This window comes from Piliocolobus tephrosceles, unplaced genomic scaffold (assembly GCF_002776525.5).
Source record: "Piliocolobus tephrosceles isolate RC106 unplaced genomic scaffold, ASM277652v3 unscaffolded_20, whole genome shotgun sequence".
Lineage (NCBI taxonomy): Eukaryota > Metazoa > Chordata > Mammalia > Primates > Cercopithecidae > Piliocolobus > Piliocolobus tephrosceles.
Window position 1 is genome coordinate 1,808,164 of NW_022302087.1, and position 21,420 is coordinate 1,829,583.

Genomic DNA, 21,420 nt, shown 5'->3' on the forward strand with positions numbered 1-21,420 from the left:
TTAAGTCTTTTTGCAATTTGTCAGCCCCAAAGTGTTATTTTTTTAAAAATGTATACAAAATTTCATATGTGCTAATGATGGCCCTAGGACACAATTCATTTGGCACTTAGCATAGGAAGAGAGTCAAAAAGTGAAAACCTAATAACCGAGAAATGATCCTGCTGGAGCACAATTAATTGGGGGTTCAGAGCGTGGAACTAGTAGTGGAAGAAAAAGGAAAGCATATTAGGGGGATTTCCTAGATGTATTACTGTTTTTTGTTTTGTTTTGAGAGGGAGTCTGGCTCTTTCACCTAGGCTGGAGTATTGCACAATCTCAGCTCACTGCAATCTCTGCCTCCCAGGTTCAAGCAATTCTCCTGCCTCCTGAGTAGCAGAGATGACAGGCGTGCACCATCACGCCAGGCTAATTTTTGTATTTTTAGTAGGGACGGGGTTTCACCATGTTAGCCAGGCTGGTCTCAAACTCCTGACCTCAAGTGATCCGCCTGGCTGAGCCAACCAAAGTCCTGGGATTACAGGCATGAGCCATCACACCCAGCCTGTGTTACTGTTTTAAACGAACATTTCAAAGTGTTAGCATTGTCACTGAGGCCAATGTGTGGGGTCTGAAGGTTATACAGTTCTGGTGGTCCCTCTATAAGAAAAAAATAGATACATGTAATTATGAATGCAAGCTTGCCAGGGCCCTGACAGCAACTTGGAATGGACCAGTGCAAGTAAAGGACCTGAAACTTAATTCGCTTCACGGTAAATCTGTCCCCGGTTAGAAAGTCCGGTTCTTTAAAGTAAATGTCTAAACAGGATGTGGTGGTGCACACCTGTAACTACTCAGAAGGCTAAAGCAGGAGGATCTTGTGATCCCTGGAGTTCAGGAGTTTGAGACCAGCCCGAGGAATGTAAGGAGATCAACCCACCCACCTCCAATATTTTATTTTATTTTAAAAAAAGAGGATGCCTACAGAAAACAAGTATTTGAGTCAATGATACTGTTTACTGGCATTTTCATGGTAATTAAGGACCAAAGCCACCTTTTTTTAATGGAGTCTCACTCTGTCCCCCAGACTGGAGTCCAATGGCATGATCTTGGCTCACCTCAACTCCGCCTCCCAGATTCAAGCAATTCTCCTGCCTCAGCCTCTGGAGTAGCTGGGATTACAGGAACGCGGTACCATGCCCGGCTGTTTTTTTTTGTATTTTTAGTTGAGACGGAGTTTTGCCATGTCGGCCAGGCTGGTCTCAAACTCCTGACCTCAAGTGATCCGCCTGCCTCGGCCTCCCATGCTGGGATTAGAGGCGTGAGCCACCACACCCAGACTCACCTTCTTCTTTTTAGTGCTTAAGATATAGCCGGAAGCCGGGCGCGGTGGCTCAAGCCTGTAATCCCAGCACTTTGGGAGGCTGAGATGGGCGGATCACGAGGTCAGGAGATCGAGACCATCCTGGCTAACACGGTGAAACCCCGTCTCTACTAAAAATACAAAAAACTAGCCGGGCGAGGTGGCGGGCGCCTGTAGTCCCAGCTACTCCGGAGGCTGAGGCAGGAGAATGGCGTAAACCCGGGAGGCGGAGCTTGCAGTGAGCTGAGATATGGCCACCGCACTCCAGCCCGGGTGACAGAGCAAGACTCCGTCTCAACAACAACAACAACAAAAAAGATATAGCCGGGCACGGTGGCTCACGCCTATAATCCCAACACTTTGGGAAGCCGAGGCGGGCGGGTCACTTGAGGTCGGGAGACGGAGACCACCGTAGCTAACAGAGTGAAACCCCGTCTCTACTAAAAATACAAAAAATTAGCCCGGCGCGGTGGCGCATGCCTGTAATCCCAGCTACTCGGGAGGGTGAAGCAGGAGAATCGCTTGAACCAGGGAGGTGGAGGTTGCGGTGAGCCGGTATCTTGCCATTGCACTCCAGCATGGGCAACAAGAGCGAAACTCCGTCTCAAAACATTAAAAAAAAAAAAAAAAAAAAATTAGCCGGGCGTGGCGGCTGGCGCCTGTAATCCCAGCTATTTGGGAAGCTGAGGCACGAGAATCGCTTAACCCCAGGAGGCAGAGGCTGCAGTGAGCTGAGGTCGCTCCACTGCACTCCAGCCCGGGCTGTAGAGCGAGACTCTGTCTCAAAAAAAAAAAAAAAAAAATTAAAATAAGATATGAAGGAAGGGAGGAAAGGAGGGAGGGAGGGAAATTGTTTATAAACAAATAGGTTTGGGTTTTCTTGTTTTTGATGATACCAGCTCTATCATCTACCTACAACTTTTCCCTTTTTAAACAAAAGTTACTAACTAATCTCATGGTCTGTCTTACTCCCTAAATTTAATTTTAACTGACTCACCTACTTCCTAAAGTAGAATAACCACTAAAACAGCAATGATTATCCACTATAGGAGATACTACAAGGTGGAATTATTATAAATTAGGTGTGTCAAGTTCTAGTGTACTTGTTAAAATACTAGTCTCTTGGACATGGGAAAAGAGGTATTTTCATGCACTGTTATAAATTGGTGAACTCTATATAAATATTAAATAAACCCAGCTTTTGACTCAGGGCTTCTGGAATACACAGCAGAGAGATAGAGACAAGGCTTCCCTTCCTCCCCACAGCCACACCTCCTGCCCCCTCTCTCCATTCAGTCGGACAGGAAACAGTGTTACATATGAATCAATGGTGGTTTATTTTCTGTAGATGCAGATTAATGATTTTGGAAGACTCACTGCCTCCGGGTAAACTAAAGGACACATTAATTCAGCTCATTTTATTCAATTAAAACTTTTTTTAGAAAAAAAAAAGCAAAACGAAAAAGCTGGGTTTAGGGGTATTGGCCTTTAGTCCCAGCTACTCGGGAGGCTAAAGTGGGAGGATCACGTGAGACCAGGAGTTTCACCTGGGACCAGCCTGGGCAACATAGGGAGACCTCTTAAAAAAAAAAAAAAAAGGAAAAGGAGAAATGAAAGAAAACCCAGCCACAATACCCCTACATCTCTCAAATTCATTCCTCTCCAAATTTCTCTCTCTCTCTCTTTTTCGGTCTTTTTTTTTTTGAAACAGGGTCTCACTATGTTACCCAGACTGGAGTACAGTGGCACGATCTCGGCTCACTGCAACCTCCACCTCTTGGACTCAAGCCATACTCCCACTTCAGCCTCTGGAGGAGCTGGCACCCGTGCGTGTGCCACCACGCCTGGTAATTTTTTGTATTTTTGGTAGAAATGGGGTTTCACTATACTGCCCAGGCTGGTCTCGAACTGAGCTCAAGCGATTCTCCTGCCTCCCAAAGTGCTGGGATTACTGGCATGAGCCACCAGAGCCACCACGCCCCGCTCTTCTGATCCCAACATGTGCTGTGCCAGACACTGTGTTCTCCAGACACGCCCACAACCCTCTAAGTAAAAGCTATTATTTTCTTTTTTCTTTTTTTTTTTTTTTTTGAGACGGAGTCTCGCTCTGTCACCCAGGCTGGAGTGCAGTGGCCGGATCTCAGCTCACTGCAAGCTCCGCCTCCCGGGTTCCTGCCATTCTCCTGCCTCAGCCTCCCGAGTAGCTGGGACTACAGGCGCCTGCCACCTCGCCTGGTTAATTTTTTGTATTTTTAGTAGAGACGGGGTTTCACCGTGTTAGCCAGGATGGTCTCAAGCTCCTGACCTCGTGATCCGCCCGTCTCGGCCTCCCAAAGTGCTGGGATTACAGGCTTGAGCCACCGCGCCCGGCAAAGCTATTATTTTCATCAGCCTCATTTTACAGATGAGAAAAGAAAGAGACCTAAAGTTATTGTCCAGGTCACACAGCTAGTGAAGGGGAGACGGGGGTTTCAATCCTGTCTGGCTAGCTGCTAAAGCCTTACATTTAAAAATCAGTCAGTCTGGCCTGGATTTGGTGTCTGTGCTTTTATGTTTTATTTTTTATTTTTATTTTTATTTTTTTGAGACAGAGTCTCGCTCTGTTGCCCAGGCTGGAGTGCAGTGGCGCGATCTCGGCTCACTACAAACCCTGCCTCCCGGATTCATGCCATTCTCCTGCCTCAGCTTCCCGAGTAGCTGGGACTACAGGCGCCCACTACCACGCCCGACTAATTTTTTGTATTTTTAACAGAGATGGGGGTTTCACCGTGTTAGCCAGAATGGCCTCGATCTCCTGACCTCGTGATCCGCGCGCCTCGGCCTCCCAAAGTGCTGGGATTACAGGCGTGAGCCACTGCGCCCGTCTATGTTTTGTTTTTATTTTATTTTTTATTTTGAGATGGAGTCTCACACTGTCACCCAGGCTGGAGTACAATGGCGCAATCTCCCCTCACCGCAACCTCCACCTCCTGGGCTCAAGCAATTCTCCTGCCTCAGCCTCCCGAGTAGCTGGGATTACAGACATGTGCCACCACGCCCAGCTAATTTTTGTATTTTTAATAGAGACGGGGCTTCACCATATTGGCCAGGCTGGTCTTGAACTCCTGACCTCATGATCCACCTGCCTTGGCCTCCCAAAGTGCTGGGATTACAGGCGTGAGCCACCATGCCCGGCCCTGGTGTCTGTGCTCTTAAACACAGTCCATACTTCCTCTCCAGTCTCAAGGCTGCTCAGTAGCCTCCTAAGTCACCTCTGTGCCGTCTCTGATCATCCCCACTTCTTTCTCATTGAAGTTGAGAGAGCTTTACAAAATGCTCATCAGAGTCAGCCCATCCTTACCCACACCTTCAATATTTCAGTAGCTTCCCCGTGGTCCTCAACCTAAAGATCAGAAGGCCTACCTATCCCACTCAGCTCACACTTAACCCCTCCCTCTCTGAGCTCCAGCCCCACTGCTCTTCTTTCAGTCCCTGATCATGCTGAGCTGCCTCAGGAGTGGGGTGCCTTCTCCCCAGAGCTCATCCTTCCCTTCCCCTATTCAGTTAGTTCAGTTCCCCATGTCCTTTAGATCTGATACTTTTCTGACTTGAAAACTCCTGTTGCAGGGCAGGGCAAGGGGCTCACGCCTATAATACAAGCACTTTGGGAGGCCAAGGAGGGAGGCTCACTTAAACCCAGGGATTCGAGACCAGCCTGGGCAACAGTGAGACCTTATCTCTATAAACAAAACAAAATAAAAACCTCTATTGTAGGCTGTCATACACAGGGAATTATCGTGCTTTGCAAGGGTCATAATTGAACAGTTTGCATTTGTTTTGATTATACATATAAATAAAATATATTTTGAAAGCATGTGGGCCGGGCGTGGTGGCTCATGCCTGTAATCCCAGCACTTTGGGAGGCTGAGGCAGGTGGAGCACTTGAGGTCAGGAGTTCAAGTGCTTGGTTAACATGGGGAAACCCCATCTCCACTAAAAATACAAAAATTAGATGGGTGTGGTGGCATGAATCAGTGGTCCCAGCTACTCTGGAGGCTGAGGCATGAGAATTGCTTAAATACAGGAGGTGGAGGCTGCAGTGCCACTGCACTCCAGCCTGGGTGACAAAGCCAGACTTCCTCTCAAAAAAAAAAAAATAGCACTTAATACTTTTTTTTTTTTTTGAGACTGAGTCTCGCTCTGTCGCCCAGGCTGGAGTGCAGTGGCCAGATCTCAGCTCACTGCAAGCTCCGCCTCCCGGGTTCACGCCATTCTCCTGCCTCAGTCTCCCGAGTAGCTGGGACTACAGGCCCCCGCCACCTAGCCTGGCTAGTTTTTTGTATTTTTAGTAGAGACAGGGTTTCACCGTGTTAGCCAGGATGGTCTCGATCTCCTGACCTCGTGATCCGCCCGTCTCGGCCTCCCAAAGGGCTGGGATCACAGGCTTGAGCCACCGCACCCGGCCTAATACATTTTTATTTAATAAGTGAATGGGAAATTCGGTTGTTCAATTATGAATACTTTTTGAAATCAAGATAGAAGTGTAGGCACTGGAATTATAACATTAAAAATAGCAGTAAAGTTTTTCTTTTGACTACCAAATATTTGTAGGAAATTTTACACACAAAATTAGTTATTTCTCAGAAAACACAATAAACTTGCAGTTTTTCCTACTTTACATTTGAGAAACCAATGCACAAGTAGGTTGCACTCTGCTCCAAACTGCCTATAAATTACAACTCCAACAAACCTGACAAAAATATATTTGACTTTTTTTTTTTTTTTTTTTTTTGCTTTTTCATGAAGAGAGGGGACAGGGTCTGGCTCTACTGCCCAGGCTAGGGTGCAGTGGCATGATCACAGCTCACTGCAGCCTCAAATTCCTGGGTTCAAGTGATCCTCCTACCTTAGTCTCCTGATGGAACTACAGGCATGTGCCACCACACCCAGCTAATTTCTTTTTCTATTTTTTGTAGAGACAGGATTTCACTAAATTGCCCTGGCTGGTCTTAAACTCCTGGGTTCTGGCAATCCTTCTACCTCAGCCCCCCTAAATGCTGAGATTACAGGCAGGAGCCGACCATATTTGGCTTTTTGCTTATTTCCAGAACTCAGTAATATTATTTCCAGTTATTTCCAAACATTTTAAATTAAATTGTACTAATTTATTTTATGTATAGGATGTCAGCTAACCCATGTTTTAAATGGCTGGTGCAATTCTTTTAGAATTGTGTTCCCAGAGATAGTAGTGGACCCAATAATTTATAAATGATTAATCCCAGTATACACTCCATCTGTTCATACCAAATTAGTTTGTACCTTGCCCAGAATTAGATGTTTCAGTGCCTCAGTTTATATTTAATTCAGAACTCCAATTATTCTGTTTGTTTGTTTGTTTGTTTCTTTGTTTTGAGACAGAGTGTCTCTCTGTCACCCAAGCTGGAGTGTGGGGGCACCATCTCTACTCACTGCAACCTCTCCCTCTCCGGCTCAAGCAATTCTCCTGCCTCAGCCTCCTCAATAGCTGGGATTACAGGCACGCACCACCATGCCCGGCTAATTTTTGTATTTTTAGTAGAGAAGGAGTTCTGCATTGTTGGCCAGGCTGGTCTCAAACTCTTGAACTCAAGTGACCTGCCCACCTCAGCCGCTCAAAGTGCTGGGATTACAGGCGTGAGCCACCACGTCACATTCAATTACACTGAGAAAAGAAAGATGATTCAATTATACACTCTATACACAAACCTTAACTACTAAGTCGTACTGGTGGTTATCAAAGGCTGTGGTAAAGAATTGTTAAATCAAAGCCCTAACATCTCCCAGATGACTTCAACTCACCTGGTTTCCTCTTTGCTGCCTTGGGGGTTGCCCAGTCCACAACCTGCACTTCCTTTTCCATTCCTGGGTTACGTTTACTTACTTTCTCTGTCCGTGGATTTCTAGCCTGTGAGCAGATTACCAACACCATTTGGATTAAAGATGGTCTCTTATTTATCATTTTAGGACAAGCAGTGAGATGTAGGAAAAAAATACAACAAAGTAAACCAAAGAACGAAGGAGACTTTGGACCCTGACAAGGGAGGGTTTCAGTCGCACAGCCACTGCTTCCTTCACTTCACATGTCTTGACAACCTGACAGGGAGCATTGATCTGAGGAAGGATTTTTCAAATTATTTTAAGGAGAAAAACTTGAACTTCTTTGGGAGTCAGTAGGTTAGCGGTTCACTTACTGTGCTATTGGAAAAGTTACCAATAAAATTTTATACCACACTTTAGTCATATATAAAATGGGGAACAATAATGACTGAATTTTAAACCCTCAATTTGAGATATAAAAAAATACTTGGGCTGGGAGTGGTGGCTCACGCCTGTAATCCCAACACTTTGGGAGGACAAGGCTGGAGAATCACTTGAGGGCAGGAGTTCGAGACCAGCCTGGTCAAAATAGCGAGATCCCCACCCACACCCAACTTGCCCTCTACAAAATAAATAAATAACAAATACTCTATAGACTTTAAGAGCTACTATTATTAGTTCTTTGGCAGATGAAATGATGCTCGGTATTAGTACAGAGAAACCTGGAGTTTTAGTTGATTGAGAATGTATTTGGTACAAGAAAATAGCTTTCTTCAAGCCGCCAGTCTGGTCCCTGAAGTCTACTGTTTACACAAGTCCCATTATTAAATCCCTTCACACATCCTGCTCAAGTCTCTGGCCACATTTTTTTTTTTTTTTCTCCCGGTAGAATCGTCCTGAATCTCCCAAAGTCTCCGGAACCATACTTTGGATAATTACGTTTAAAGTGCACAGAAAAGAGCCAGGAATGGTATTAGTAATTCAACCCAGACAAAGGTCACCCCATGAATAAGAAAGAATGCAATTTTAGCATTTACAAATTGTGGGGGAGGGAACAGACGGGGAGAAGAAAAGAAGAGGTGAGGAGGGGAGAAAAAGGGTCTGCTGGCGGCAGGAAGTGGGAGGAGACTTTACAAACAGCAATCTTAGGGCTGGGGCCATTTTGGAAGCATTTGCGAGGCTCCGCTTCTACAAGTATGGAGAAGGCGAAAGGCAAGGAGGTCAGTACAGTTTTAGTGGATTTGTTTTCTGTCTTTGTCTTCGTGTTTCTGTCTTCCCTGGGCACTCTTGATTTTTCTTTTGAGGAGAAAAGAATGTGCCTTCGAATTTTCTCCTCTTGGCTTTTTTTTTTTTTTTTTTTTAAGAGTAAAGCCCAAGAACATGATTGCAACCTGGTATATTGGAGTGAGGAGACAAGAAATGAGGTTTTCTAGGGTTAGTTGAGGAGGTTGAAGGTGTCAAAAGATAGAGGGAAAAAAAGAGGCCGGGCGCGGTGGCTCACTTCTGTAATCCCAGCACTTTGGACGGCCGAGGCGGGCGGATCACCTGAGGTCGGGAGTTCGAAACCAGCCTGACCACCATGGAGAAACCCCGTCTCTACTAAAAATACAAAATTAGCTGGGTGTGGTGACGCACACCTGTAATCCCAGCTACTCGGGAGGCTGAAGGAGGAGAATCGCTTGAACCCGGGAGGCGGAGGTTGCGGTGAGCCGAGATCGCGCCATTGCACCCCCCGCTTGGGCAACAAGAGCGAAACTCCATCTCAAAAGAAAAAGTTAAAAAATTAGGCTTTCAGGTTAGTTTTGGAACAGGGTCTCTCACTTTGTCTCTCGGGCTGGAGTGCAGTGGCACCATCACCGCTCACTGCAACCTCGACCTCCCAGGCTCAAGCGATCCTCCGACCTCGGCCTTCCAAAGTGCTGCTGGGACTACAGGCGTGCGCCGCTGCTCCCGGCCGGGTTTTCTGTTTTGAAGAGGTGCTTTGTCCAGTCAGAAAGAATTAATTGAATATCGGGGTTAGAGGAAAATGGTAACAGGAGAAAAGGGTGGTAGGAAGAAGTAATTGAGCTGAGGTTGGAAAAGAATGAAACCCCTTAACTTCCTTTAGACGGACACAGATCCCAAAGCAAAGGTCCTGAGACTGAATTCGTCCGGTTTTCCCAGCGTCCTTAGGACCTAGGAGTAATCAGAAGCCAGACATTGACAGCAATGCAGACAGAAAGTGAAGGAAGAGAGGCTTTGAGACCTTGCACAGGCCCTGAACGGCCATATCCGAGCGCTCTCAGGTCCTCTTGATTTGAACTGGGTCATTTTTAACCGTCTCGGTTTTAGGTCATTTGTGAGGTCCAAAGTGAGTACTTTATGTCAGGGTTATGCAAATTAAATTTCAAATCCAAATGTAGAACTTCTGTAGAGATGTAAAAATGCCATGCAAATGTTAATTTGTCCAGTAATCCACCCTGAAAGATTTAGATTTAGGAGAAATTTTATTATTGTGTGTTTTTTTTTTTAATGAATCGAGTTTCACTCTGTCACCCAGGCTGGAGTGCAGTAGCCGATCTCAGCTCACTGCAGCCTCTGCCTCCCGGATTCAAAGGACTCTCCTGACTCAGCCACCGGATTAGCTGAGATTGCAGGCGTGCACCACCACGCCCAGGTAGTTGTGGTATTTTTGGTAGTGATTGAGTTTCGATATGTTGGCCAGGCTGGTCTCGAACTCCTGACCTCCATCAGTCAGCCCACCTCGGCCTCCCAAAGTGCTGGGATTACAGGCGTGAGCCATGGAGCCCAGCTTTGATATTTAAATTTTAATTTATATCTAACGTACTCTTAATCTCTGTGTCTTTATGTTACCTCTGATCCTCAGCTTGTGTCTGAGAAGTAAATTGTTGCCAGATTGCTATGAGAATTAAATGAATAAAAATAAGGAAGGCTAAGACCAGCACAGTGGCACATGCCTGTAATCCCAGCACTTTGGGAGGCCGAGGTGGGTGGATCACTTGAGGCCAGGAGTTTGAGACCAGCCTGGCCAGCATGGTGAAGCCCCATCTCTACTAAAAACACGAAAACCAGCTGGGCGTCATGGCAAACCAGCTGGGCGTCATGGCGGGCGCCAGTAATTCCGCCTAGTCGGGAGGCTGAGGCAGAGAATTGCTTGAACCCGGGGGAGGTGGAGGTTGCAGTGAGCTGAGATTGTGCCACTGCGCTCCAGCCTGGACGACAGAGCGAGACTTCTCTCAAATAAAAAGAATATAGGGAGCCCTTGGGCGCAGTGGCTCACACCTTTAATTCCAACACCTCATCTCTACAAAACAAAAAAATGTAACAACTTTGGAAAGGAAAGGAATTACGTGGCTGGAGTTTGGGTAGGGAGAGCAGTGTGAAATAGGAGGCAAGAGTCTGGTAGGTAATGTTAAAGACAATTATTTTTATGCTGAGAGCAATAAACCACTGAAAGGATGTAAACTTCATAGTGTCACTCTGCCAACAGTGTTAGAAAATAATTTATTTGGGCCGGGCGCGGTGGCTCAAGCCTGTAATCCCAGCACTTTGGGAGGCCGAGATGGGCGGATCACGAGGTCAGGAGATCGAGACCATCCTGGCTAACACGGTGAAACCCCGTCTCTACTAAAAAAAAAAAAAAACTAGCTGGGCGAGGTGGCGGGCGCCTGTAGTCCCAGCTACCGGGAGGCTGAGGCGGGAGAATGGCATAAACCCGGGAGGCGGAGCTTGCAGTGAGCTGAGAACCGGCCACAGCACTGCAGCCCCGGCGACAGAGCGAGACTCCATTTCAAAAAAAAAAAATTTATTTGGAAGCGGTCAAGAATGAAGGATTGGGGGAAAAAATTCTTCGAGGTGAGAGACATGATGGAATACAGTAGGTGAGTTAAGGGCCTTTCTTTTTTTTTCTTTTTTTTTTTTTTGAGACGGAGTCTCGCTCTGTCTCCCAGGCTGGAGTGCAGTGGCCGGATCTCAGCTCACTGCAAGCTCTGCCTCCCGGGGTTACGCCATTCTCCTGCCTCAGCCTCCCGAGTAGCTGGGACTACAGGTGCCCGCCACCTCACCCGGCTAGTTTTTTGTATTTTTTAGTAGAGACGGGGTTTCACTGGGTTAGCCAGGATGGTCTCGATCTCCTGACCTCGTGATCCGCCCGTCTCGGCCTCCCAAAGTGCTGGGATTACAGGCTTGAGCCACCGCGCCCGGCAAGGGCCTTTCTTTCTTTCTTTCTTTCTTTTTTTTTTTTTTTTTGAGACAGTCTCATTCTGTCACCCAGGTTGGAGTGCAGCAGTGCAGCCTCTATCTACCTCCCTGGCTCAAGTGATTCTCCTACCTCAGTCTCTTGAGTAGCTTGGGCTACAGGCACGTACCACCATGCTCAGCTAATCTTGTCTGCTTTTTGTAGAGGCAAGGTTTCACTTGTTGTTGCTTAGGCTGGTATCTAATTACCGGACTCAAGCGATCCTCTTGCCTTGGCCTCCTAAAGCACTTGGATTACAAGCGTAAGCCACCACGCCTGGCCTGCATGACACTGTGTATTAAGATGATACCCAGAGGAGAATCCACACTGCCAGTGGAATCCAGTGACTGCCTTGGTGCCTTAGAAGCGAGTTATCTTGAGGCAGGTAGTGTATGTGTGGTTTGGACACTAGAGGAATGACTGACCAGCTCCTCTGTTCCCAGTAGACCTCCACAGAGAAGTCGAGGGAAGAGACTCAGCAGGCTTCTAATCAACCAAACATGATTGCTTTGCCAGGAACATCAGCAAAGGGAACCAAAGAAAAAATATCTGTCAAAGGCAATAAAGGTAAGAGGTCTTCAAATCCTCAAATCCCACTTTCTCAGGTCTTAGAAGCCAGAGGAAGTTTTCTGAAGAAGAAAAGCCAGGGAAGAAATTTCCATCATATATTGTGCAAATCCTACAATTCATGAAAGTCTAGCTTAAATTGCACCTTCCTGAAGCGTCTTTTGGTCACCATTGCCCTAACCGATCCCTTCCTGTCTTCAGACTTCCACAGCCTATTTGGTTCTGTTGATCATTTTTTCCTTCACTTGCTACTTGGAGTTAAGAATTTCAATGTGCAATGATTTGGGAACAGACAGCTGTAAATTTGAAGACCCATTCTTGAAACCGGACTTCCTATTCTAAAAATAAGTTTGAACAATATCTACTTTTATTCGGGTGTGGGAATGGAGTGTTAAAATTTACATAGAATAATTAAGTGAAGTACTTAGACTATGCCTAAGAAGTAATATGTACAGAGTAAACCCTACTAACTGTAAGTGTCATTACAGGCTGTGTCCTTTTTTTTGAGACACCAAGACAGGGTGTTGCTCTGTCATCCAGGCTGGAGTGTGGTGGCACCATCTCAGTTCCCTGCAACCTCTGCCTCCCTGGTTCAAGCGATTGTCCTGTCTTAGCCTCCCAAGTTGGCTAGGATTGCAGGCGTGTGCCACCATGCCTGTCTGATTTTTGTATTTTTAGTAGAGACGGGGTTTTACCATATTGGCCAGGCTGGTTGTGAACTCTTGGCCTCAAGTGACCCATCTGCCTTGGCCTCCTAAAGTGCTGGGATTACAGGTGTGAGCCACCAGACCCAGCCTTAGACATTTTTTTGGCACGATCCTGGCCCACTAAAACCTCTGCTTCCCGGGTTCAAACAGTTATCCAGCCTCAGCCTCCCAAGTAACTGGGACTACAGGCATGTGCCATCACACCCAGCGAATTTTTTTTTTTTTTTAGTAGAGACGGCATTTCACCATGTTGGCCATGCTGGTCTCAAACTCCTGACCTCAGGTTATCCCCCCACCTCGGCCTCCCAGAGTGCTGGGATTACAGTGTGAGCCACTGCGCCTGGCCAAATATCTTTACTGAATGAAGACAAGGTATGTGAGGTGCAGAAGCAGGATGAACAGAAACAGTACAGCTAAGGAAGCATACCTGCTATGAAACCAGAGTGCTGCCCTGACTAGGGTGCGCTGGCAGAATCAGGGATATTAGTGGTTGCTGGTGTAGCATTGTCAGGTGTTGAGTTTGCTTTGTGGATAGAGGACACCACTGAGTATGATCTCAGGTCTAAGACAGCGGTAATTCCCCTGGGATGGAAGTGCCATCTCTGGTGCCACCACCTGGGTTCTGTGGATTAAGGGGTTCACAAAGGTATGATCTCAAGTCTAAGACAGTGGTAATTCCCCTGGGATGGAAGTGCCATCTCTGGTGCCACCACCTGGGTTCTGTCGATTAAAGGGTTCACAAAGGAGCACGTGTACTTGAGTAGTGGGGAGATCTAGGAATAAAACTGGGATTTAGAAGTGGTAAGTCCTAGGTTTGAGAGGGATTGAACTATTAATAACTAAAACTGATTTTAGGCTGGGCGTGGTGGCTTAGGCCTGTAATCCCAGCACTTTGGAAGGCCTAGGTGGGCAGATCACAAGTTCAGGAGTTGGAGACCAGCTTGGCCAACATGGTGAAACTTCACCTCCACTAAAAATAGAAAAAAATTTAGCCAGGCATGGTGGTGGGCATCTGTAATCCCAGCTACTCAGGAGGCTGAGGCAGGAGAATCGCTTGAACCCAGGAGGCGGAGGTTACAGGGAGCCAAGATCGCGCCACTGCACTCCAGCCGGGCGACAAAGCAAGACTCTCTCTCCCAAAAAAAAAAAAAAAAAAGTGATTTTACTTTTGAAATTCTGAAAAGGTACACAAAGTTAATTACTACTAATTTGATTCCATTCTCCTTCAGTGCTCTGTCCTAAGAAGAAGGCAGAGTACAGTGACAACCCCAGACCTCAGAAGAAGATACCAATCCCTCCATTACCCTCTAAACTGCCACCTGTTAATCTGATTCACCGGGACATTCTGCGGGCCTGGTGCCAGCAATTGAAGCTGAGCTCCAAAGGCCAGGTGAGGGCCTAGGCTGGGGATGGTACTGCTGGGAGGAAGGGTAGGAACCTTACTTGCCTTACTAACTCAGTTTTCTGTTGTCTTAGAAATTGGATGCATATAAGCGCCTGTGTGCCTTTGCCTACCCAAATCAAAAGGTAACTTTTTAAAGGATGTATGTTTCAGTGCTTATCCTAATTACCTATTGTAGCTTCAAAAGTGAGTAAAGGAACTGTCTTAGCCTCCGCTTGTCCCTCCACCCCTAGTTCTAAGAAAGAACTTACCATGTTCTTTCCCAAAGTATTTCCCGTGCCTACTTTCCTTTTTTTTTTTTTTTGAGATGGAGTCTTGCACTGTCACCCAGACTGGAGTGCTGTGGCACCACCTCAGCTCACTGCAACCTCCACCTCCCAAATTCAAGCAATTGTCTTACCTCAGCCTCCCAAGTAGTTGAGATTACAAGCGCCCGCCACCACGCCCAGCTAATTTTTTGTATTTTTAGTAGAGGTGGGGTTTCACTATTTTGGTCAGGCTGGTCTTGAACTCCTGACCTCGTGGTCTGCCCACCTCGGCCTTCCCAAAGTGCTGGGATTACAGGTGTGAGCCACCGTGCCTGGCCTTCCATCCCTACTTCTCACCAAGTCTGCAAAGAATAATAAAAATGAGGCAGCCCAGCCTGGCCAACATGGTGAAATCCTGTCTCTACTAAAAATACAAAAATTAGCCAGGTGTGGTGGTGCATGCGTGTAATCCCAGTTATTCAGGAGGCTGAGGCAGGAGAATTGCTTGAAACCAGGAGGCAGAGGTTTCCGTGAGCCGAGATGCACCATTGCACTCCAGCCTGGGCAAAGGGTGAAACGCTGTCTCAAAAATAAAAAGAGGCAGCACTTAAATTTTTTTAATGGACAAAAATTGTTTATTTTTATCATGTACAGCACATGGCTTTGAAATACTTATACATTGTGGAATGGCCAACTCAAGCTAATTAATACATACATCACCTTACATACTACATTATTATTATTATAATTATTGAGACAGAATTTCGCTCCACGCATCTGCTGCCTCCCGGGTTCAGACGATTCTCCCGCCTTAGCCTCCCGAGTAGCTGAGATTACAGGTATGCGCCACCACACCTGGCTAATTTGGATTTTTAGTAGAGACGGCATTTCTCCATGTTGGTCAGGCTGGTCTCGAACTCCCGACCTCAGGTGATCTCCCCACCTCATCCTCCCAAAGTGCTGGGATTATAGGCGTGAGCCCCACCGTGCCCAGATTCTCTTTCTTTCTTTTTTTTTTTTAAGACGAAGTTTCGCTCTTGTTGCTCAGGCTGGAGTGCAGTGGCGCAATCTCAGCTCACTGCAACCTCCACCTCCTGGGTTCAAGCTAGTCTCCTGCCTCAGCCTCCAGAGTAGCTGGGATTACAGTCACCGGCCACCACGCCTGGCTGATGTTTGTATTTTTAGTAGAGACAGGGTTTCACCATGTTGGCCAGGCTGGTCTAGAACTCCTGACCTCGTGATCCACTCGCCTTGGTCTCCCAAAATGCTGGGATTACAGGCGTGAGCCACTGTGCCCGGCCAGCAATTTTCTTTCTTTCTTTTTTAAGACAGTCTCCCTCTGTCACCTAGGCTGGAGTGCAGGCTCACTGCAACCTCCGCCTCCCTGGTTCAAGTGATACCCCAGTCTCAGCCCCCTGTGTAGCTGGGATTGCAGGCATGAGCCACCACGCCTGGATAATTTTTGTATTTTTAGTAGAGACGCGGTTTCACCACGTTGGCCAGGCTGGTCTCGAACTCCTGGCCTCAAGTGTTTTACCAACCTTGGCCTCCCAAAGTGCTGGGATTACAGACCTGAGCCATGTGCAGCCAACTGAGCAATTTTCAAGAAGACAGTACATTGTTATTAACTATGTATAGTTACCAAGTTGTACAATGGATCTCTTGAACCTAGACCTCCTAAGTGAAACTTTGCATTTGATCGAGAGCTCCTTAACTCTGAGGCCATTTTTGTTAGAATTTTAATCTTTATTTTTATCTTTATTATTTAACCCTTTCTGTAGGATTTTCCTAGCACAGCAAAAGAGGCCAAAATCCGGAAATCATTGCAAAAAAAAGTAAAGGTGGAAAAAGGGGAAACGTCCCTGCAAAGTTCTGAGACACATCCTCCTGAAGTGGCCCTTCCCCCTGCGGAGGGGCCGCCTGCCCTGGAAGATTCCACTGCTCTCCTTGAGGGAGTTAATACAGTTGTGGTGACAACTTCTGCCCCAGAGGCTTTGCTGGCCTCCTGGGCGAGAATTTCGGCCAGGGCGAGGACGCCAGAGGCAGTGGAATCTCCACAAGAGGCCTGTGGTAAGCCCAACATGAAGAGCTTATTCTGGTCCAGTGGGGAAATAAGCTTAGTAGAGATTAATGCCTGATACATTTTAGGGTATATCAAAATGCTTTTGAGGGCCAGCGATTCCTGGACCCTGCCCACAGAGTTTCTAATTCAGGTCTAGGACAGGACCTGAGCATTTACATTTCTTTCTTTCTTTCTTTTTTTTTTTGAGACGGAGTTTCGTTCTGACTTCCCAGGCTAGAGTGCAGTGGTGCGATCTTGGCTCACCACAACCTCAACCTCCTGGGTTCAAGCGATTCGCCTGCTTCAGCCTTCCTGAGTAGCTGGCATTAGAGGCAGGCGCAACCATGCCCGGCTAGTTTTGTATTTTTAGTGGAGACAGGTTTTCTCCACGTTGGTCAGGCTGGTCTCAAGCTCCCGACCTCAGATGATCTGCCTGCCTCGGCCTCCCAGAGTGCTGGGATTACAGGTGTGAGCCACCACACCCAGCGAGAGTTTGCATTTCTAAGTTTTCTGGGCAGCACTAAGGATGCTGGTCTGGGGACCACAGTTTGAGAACCACTGCTTTAAACGATTGATGCATTTAAATGATTGAAGGGGATAGCAGTTTGGTTTTCTTTCTTTCCCCTTTAAGCAATTTAAATTAAAAGTAAGATCTAAAATTAAGTGCCTGCAGCTGAGCCCCAGAATGGGATTAATAAGTTATTTAAAATATTTCCCAGTGTTTTCATTCTAAAATGGGTGATACCTACCTTATATGTTGTAAGAATTACAGAAAGTACAACAAAAGAAGACAATAAACTGTTCAGTACAATCCAGTGTGTGTTCAGAGCTGAGGCCCCTGAGTTTATTTCATGAAGCCCTTTCCAGACACTCTGGGTTAGTCTTTCTACCATCTGCCCACCTACAACTATACTACTTCCAACTAGATTGATTTATTTATTTGAGACGGAGTCTTGCTCTGTCACCCAGGCTGTAGCGCAGTGGCGTGATCATGGCTCACTGCAAGCCCTGCCTCCCAGGTTCACACCATTCTCCTGCCTCAGCCTCCCAAGTAGCTGGGACTACAGGCGCCCGCCACCATGCCCGGCTAATTTTTTGTGTTTTTAGTAGAGGCGGGGTTTCACCATGTTAGCCAGGATGGTCTCAATATCCTGACCTCATGATCCGCCAACTTCGGCCTTCCAAAGTGCTCGGATTACAGGCATGAGCCACCGTGCCCCGCCTAGATTTTTAAGTTTTAATAGGAACTGTCTTGTATGCTTTTCTAAGGAGAACAGAATAGAGAAGAGGTTAAGTTAGGATTTCAGGGTTCACATCTTGGAGTTGGTCAATCAAGGGTGATGGGCCATAATGCGGTCTTACATCGGTATGTCATCCTGGTGTGTGGGTACCTGTCTCTCTCCTTCGCCAGGTGTCAGGTGGTGTGTGGTCCATGGGAAAAGTCTCCCTGCAGACACAGATGGTTGGGTTCACCTGCAGTTCCATGCTGGTCAAGCCTGGGTTCCAGAAAAGCAAGAAGGGAGAGTGAGTGCACTCTTCTTGCTTCCTGCCTCCAATTTTCCACCCCCGCATTTTGAAGACAATATGTTGTGCCCCAATTGTGTTCACAGGTAACTACCTGATGCTTTTCTACAAACTAAAAGTGGGTGCTGGATTTTCAATTGCAGAAAGTCAAGATACACATTAATCTTAAATAGCCATGTATTATTTCAAGGTCAAATTGTCAGTACAGAGTTTCAAGAAAATCATTATTCAGTTAAGTTTATCCCCAGGAAACAGAAAGCATTTCTGTGTCAAGGTTTAACGCTTCTACCTGGAGACACAGAATTCTGGGAGCAACAAACATTGTATAATTACTACATTCAAAGTGTATGCCCTACACAGCAATAATGACTAGTAAAAAAGCTCTTCCTTTAAGTAGCCTACAGTCTAAACAGGGATAGTGCACATACAAACACCTGGAATAACATGATGAATATCAAAGAAGAGATTCCTTAAGTTAAGGGAAGAATTGACTAGATGGAAAGGAGGGATCGGTAATTTCTCAGCCAGGGAAACATAGCAAGACCATCTCCCACAGGAGGAAGTGTGTGAATGTGTGATTGGCTTTTCCTTTGGGATATCCTGCTTTTTGCTGTATTTTGATAATCTCTCTATGGCAGGCAAGTTGAATAGAAGTGAGGAGGTCACCTTGGGTAGTCCTCTAATGACATAGTTGGGTTTTTGGGAAAGTGATGCAAAGCGACCCTCCAAGGCCTCTTGTCCATGGTTCACACAAGTCAGGGAACATATGTCAGAGGCATGATAACTTGGCTGATGATCTTCATTCTCGAATGACAGCGTCACAGGCTTGTTACCTGTGATCCTGAAGTTGTAAGGGCAATTTCAACAGCATTCCAGCAGCGGGTTTCTTGGTTATTTTTGATATTTCTTGATTCTTACCTTTTTGAAAACAAACATTTTATTTGCTTTATAGGAACAAGGTCTTAATAAAAAGCCTCCAATGGGAATAGAATATCAGGAAAAAGGCCACATCTATGGTAATTAATGGCAGAAAGTCTGGAGAGTCGGATTCCGCGGGGCTGCTGACAGGTGAACTCTGGGCCTCTGCACACCTGTTTATGGACCATGCAGATGAGTGGGGTGGCAGATGTTAGCCTAAGAGCCCTAGCAGTGCCTGTTGCTTTGTGAGTGGAGATAGAGACTCTCAGATTTCAAAACGGAAAAACATTTCGCAAATTACCAGAAATTGTAGTTAATATGTAGAAAACTCATTCATACTACTTTTCTAAAATAGACATGACTTCAGCAGCAGCTCTTTTTTGTTTTGTTTTGTCTTTTGAGACAGTGTCTCACTCTGTTGCCCAGGCCGGAGTACACTTGTGCAGTCTCAGTTCAGTGCAATCGCTGCCTCCTGAGTTCAAGTGATTCTCCTACCTCAGCCTCCCGAGTAGCTGGGATTACAGGCACCTGCCACCACACCCAGCTTTTTTTTTTTTTTTTTTTTTTTAAGTAGAGATGGGGTTTCCCCCTGTTGGCCAGGCTAGTCTCAAACTCCTGGACTCAAGTGATCCACCCGCCTCGGCCTCCCAAAATGCTGGAACATGAGGCACTGTGCCTGACCTTCAACAGGTCTTTTAAGTGAGAAGTTCTTCAGCTGAGCATTGTGAAGGAGTTGAGTAAAATGGTAGTTGGCTCTTGTGCTCGATTTTCTCTTCCTCTGAACACTGACTACTTTAGGAGCTGCTTCATTCCAATTGCAATTTCATAAAACGTAAAGTATTTTAAGGCAAAGAAAGGCTGTTAATTCTCTCCCTCCCTCAAACACATGATTTTTAATATTTGAAACAGTATTTTTCAAAGTTCTCTTAACCAGAAATTTCTATGGTTTGACTGCAGGATCAAAACACAAGGGACTTTGTATTATTTCACTTATAACTGTTTTGTATATTTCTGGTGTTTAAAATGTTTAAGGTTGCTTCCCACTCAAATACATAATATGTTGAACTTAAAATGTGTTATTAACCGATTCTCCATAAATAAAAATAAGATGTGTATATAAAATAATTCATCTGTTGTATTTAGGGAACTGTATTCGTTGCATGCAAATTTTATTTTTAGTGTTCTTAACTCAAAAGTAGGAGTAAACCAAAATGTGTGATTTTTCTTTTGTATGACTCATTTCTTTGTTCTTTATTAGTTGGCGGTATGGGCCGGATCATTTGTTTTTAAAACTACTTAGGTATGATTGACATACAAAAACTGTACATATTTAATGTATCCTATTGAGTATAATTAATTTTTAATTTTTTTGTGTACTTCCTAAATTTATAGTCCGGTGAGTCTGGGAACAGATCTGTTTTTCACTTGTCCTGATTTAATGACAGTTTCCAACATTGTTTTGTTATTACAAGTACGGAATCTTTATTATTTTTATTTTATTTTATTTTGCCCCTTTAATGAAGATACTAAAAATAATGCACTGGAAGGAGTGGCAGAGTTGGAAAATTTGTAACCATCATAATTCAGATGTAATAGGTTTGGGAAAGAATCCTCAAAAATGTTAAAGCAAGGGAGGAAAGTTTGTTGAGAAGCAAGATGTTCTTCTCTCCTGGACCCCATTGGTTGTTGGTGGTCAGAATTGTTCAGTGTAATAAATAATAAACATTTTTTTCTTATACTATGTGTATTCGTTTTAATTTTGTTTCCTTTTTAAACTTCTACTTTCTTTGGATGGGTCAAGTTTCTATTCCGTTTCCTTCCTATTAATTTGGAAATTTCCTTTGCTTTATTATTCTGCTTGTAGATACCTCCCTGTTTGTAACACATTTAAATAAACTTAAATTTCTCTCTATACAAAATAAATTAATAATTGGAGTCTACCAGTAAGACAGTTTATTTACTCATCCTTCTTGCCCCGGCAAGATAAAACCTTAAAGTTACATAACTCGCCAAATCACCCTTATTTTCACAGGCCTCCCCCAAAGTTCCTGTCACCACATTCAGTCCCCCACTCCCTGTCTGCCTACTATACTCCCAGAATACTAAGAGGAAGACAGTTGGAGCTATAAACTCCCTGTGTCTCAGATAAGTTCCCTGGCAGAGGCATGACATCTTGCTGTTTTGTGGGGGAGCTGAGAGAAGAGGTTTGTATTCCCAGTTTCCCATCTGGATGTTAAGGTAACATTTGTACAAATAGGTCTATGCCCACGTTGTAACTGATGTGGGAAACCTGGAGTCAGCCTCCCAAATTTCTCTTGGCACCAAAGGGACATGGCAGCTTCCTAGGGTAAACGTTGGTCAGGGCCTCTGAACACATTGCTGATGCAAAGAAAATTTCTACATTTTGGCACGATGGGGTTTATGGACACAAAAATTGGAGTTTAGCTACAGCTACCTTAACCAAGGATTCCAACTTAGCACCACCAGGAATGTTACAAACTAAAATGTCTTTTCTGATAAACAATGGGAAGTACACAATATCATTGCCAAAAAGATAATGTAAATCTAATCATGAGGAAAC

The 21,420-nt window shown here is 45.4% G+C and overlaps 1 protein-coding gene across 1 annotated transcript; it reads left to right on the plus strand.

Annotated features, from left to right (window-relative positions):
- Nucleotides 1–2,467: 2,467 nt before the first annotated feature.
- On the plus strand, nucleotides 2,468–20,779 carry LOC111542206 (developmental pluripotency-associated protein 4). Its single transcript, XM_026456873.2, has 8 exons — nucleotides 2,468–2,479; nucleotides 8,205–8,394; nucleotides 11,928–11,978; nucleotides 13,915–14,075; nucleotides 14,162–14,212; nucleotides 16,117–16,405; nucleotides 17,809–18,007; nucleotides 18,874–20,779. The coding sequence occupies exons 1-8, from the start codon at nucleotides 2,468–2,470 to the stop codon at nucleotides 18,908–18,910; spliced, it is 990 nt and encodes a 329-aa protein (XP_026312658.1). The 3' UTR covers nucleotides 18,911–20,779.
- Nucleotides 20,780–21,420: the final 641 nt, after the last annotated feature.

Coding starts and splice junctions, on each gene's coding strand:
- LOC111542206 (XM_026456873.2), top strand. Junction 8,395..11,927: donor AGAAGGCGAAAGGCAAGGAG/GTCAGTACAGTT, acceptor TTGCTTTGCCAG/GAACATCAGCAAAGGGAACC. Junction 16,406..17,808: donor ATCTCCACAAGAGGCCTGTG/GTAAGCCCAACA, acceptor CTCCTTCGCCAG/GTGTCAGGTGGTGTGTGGTC.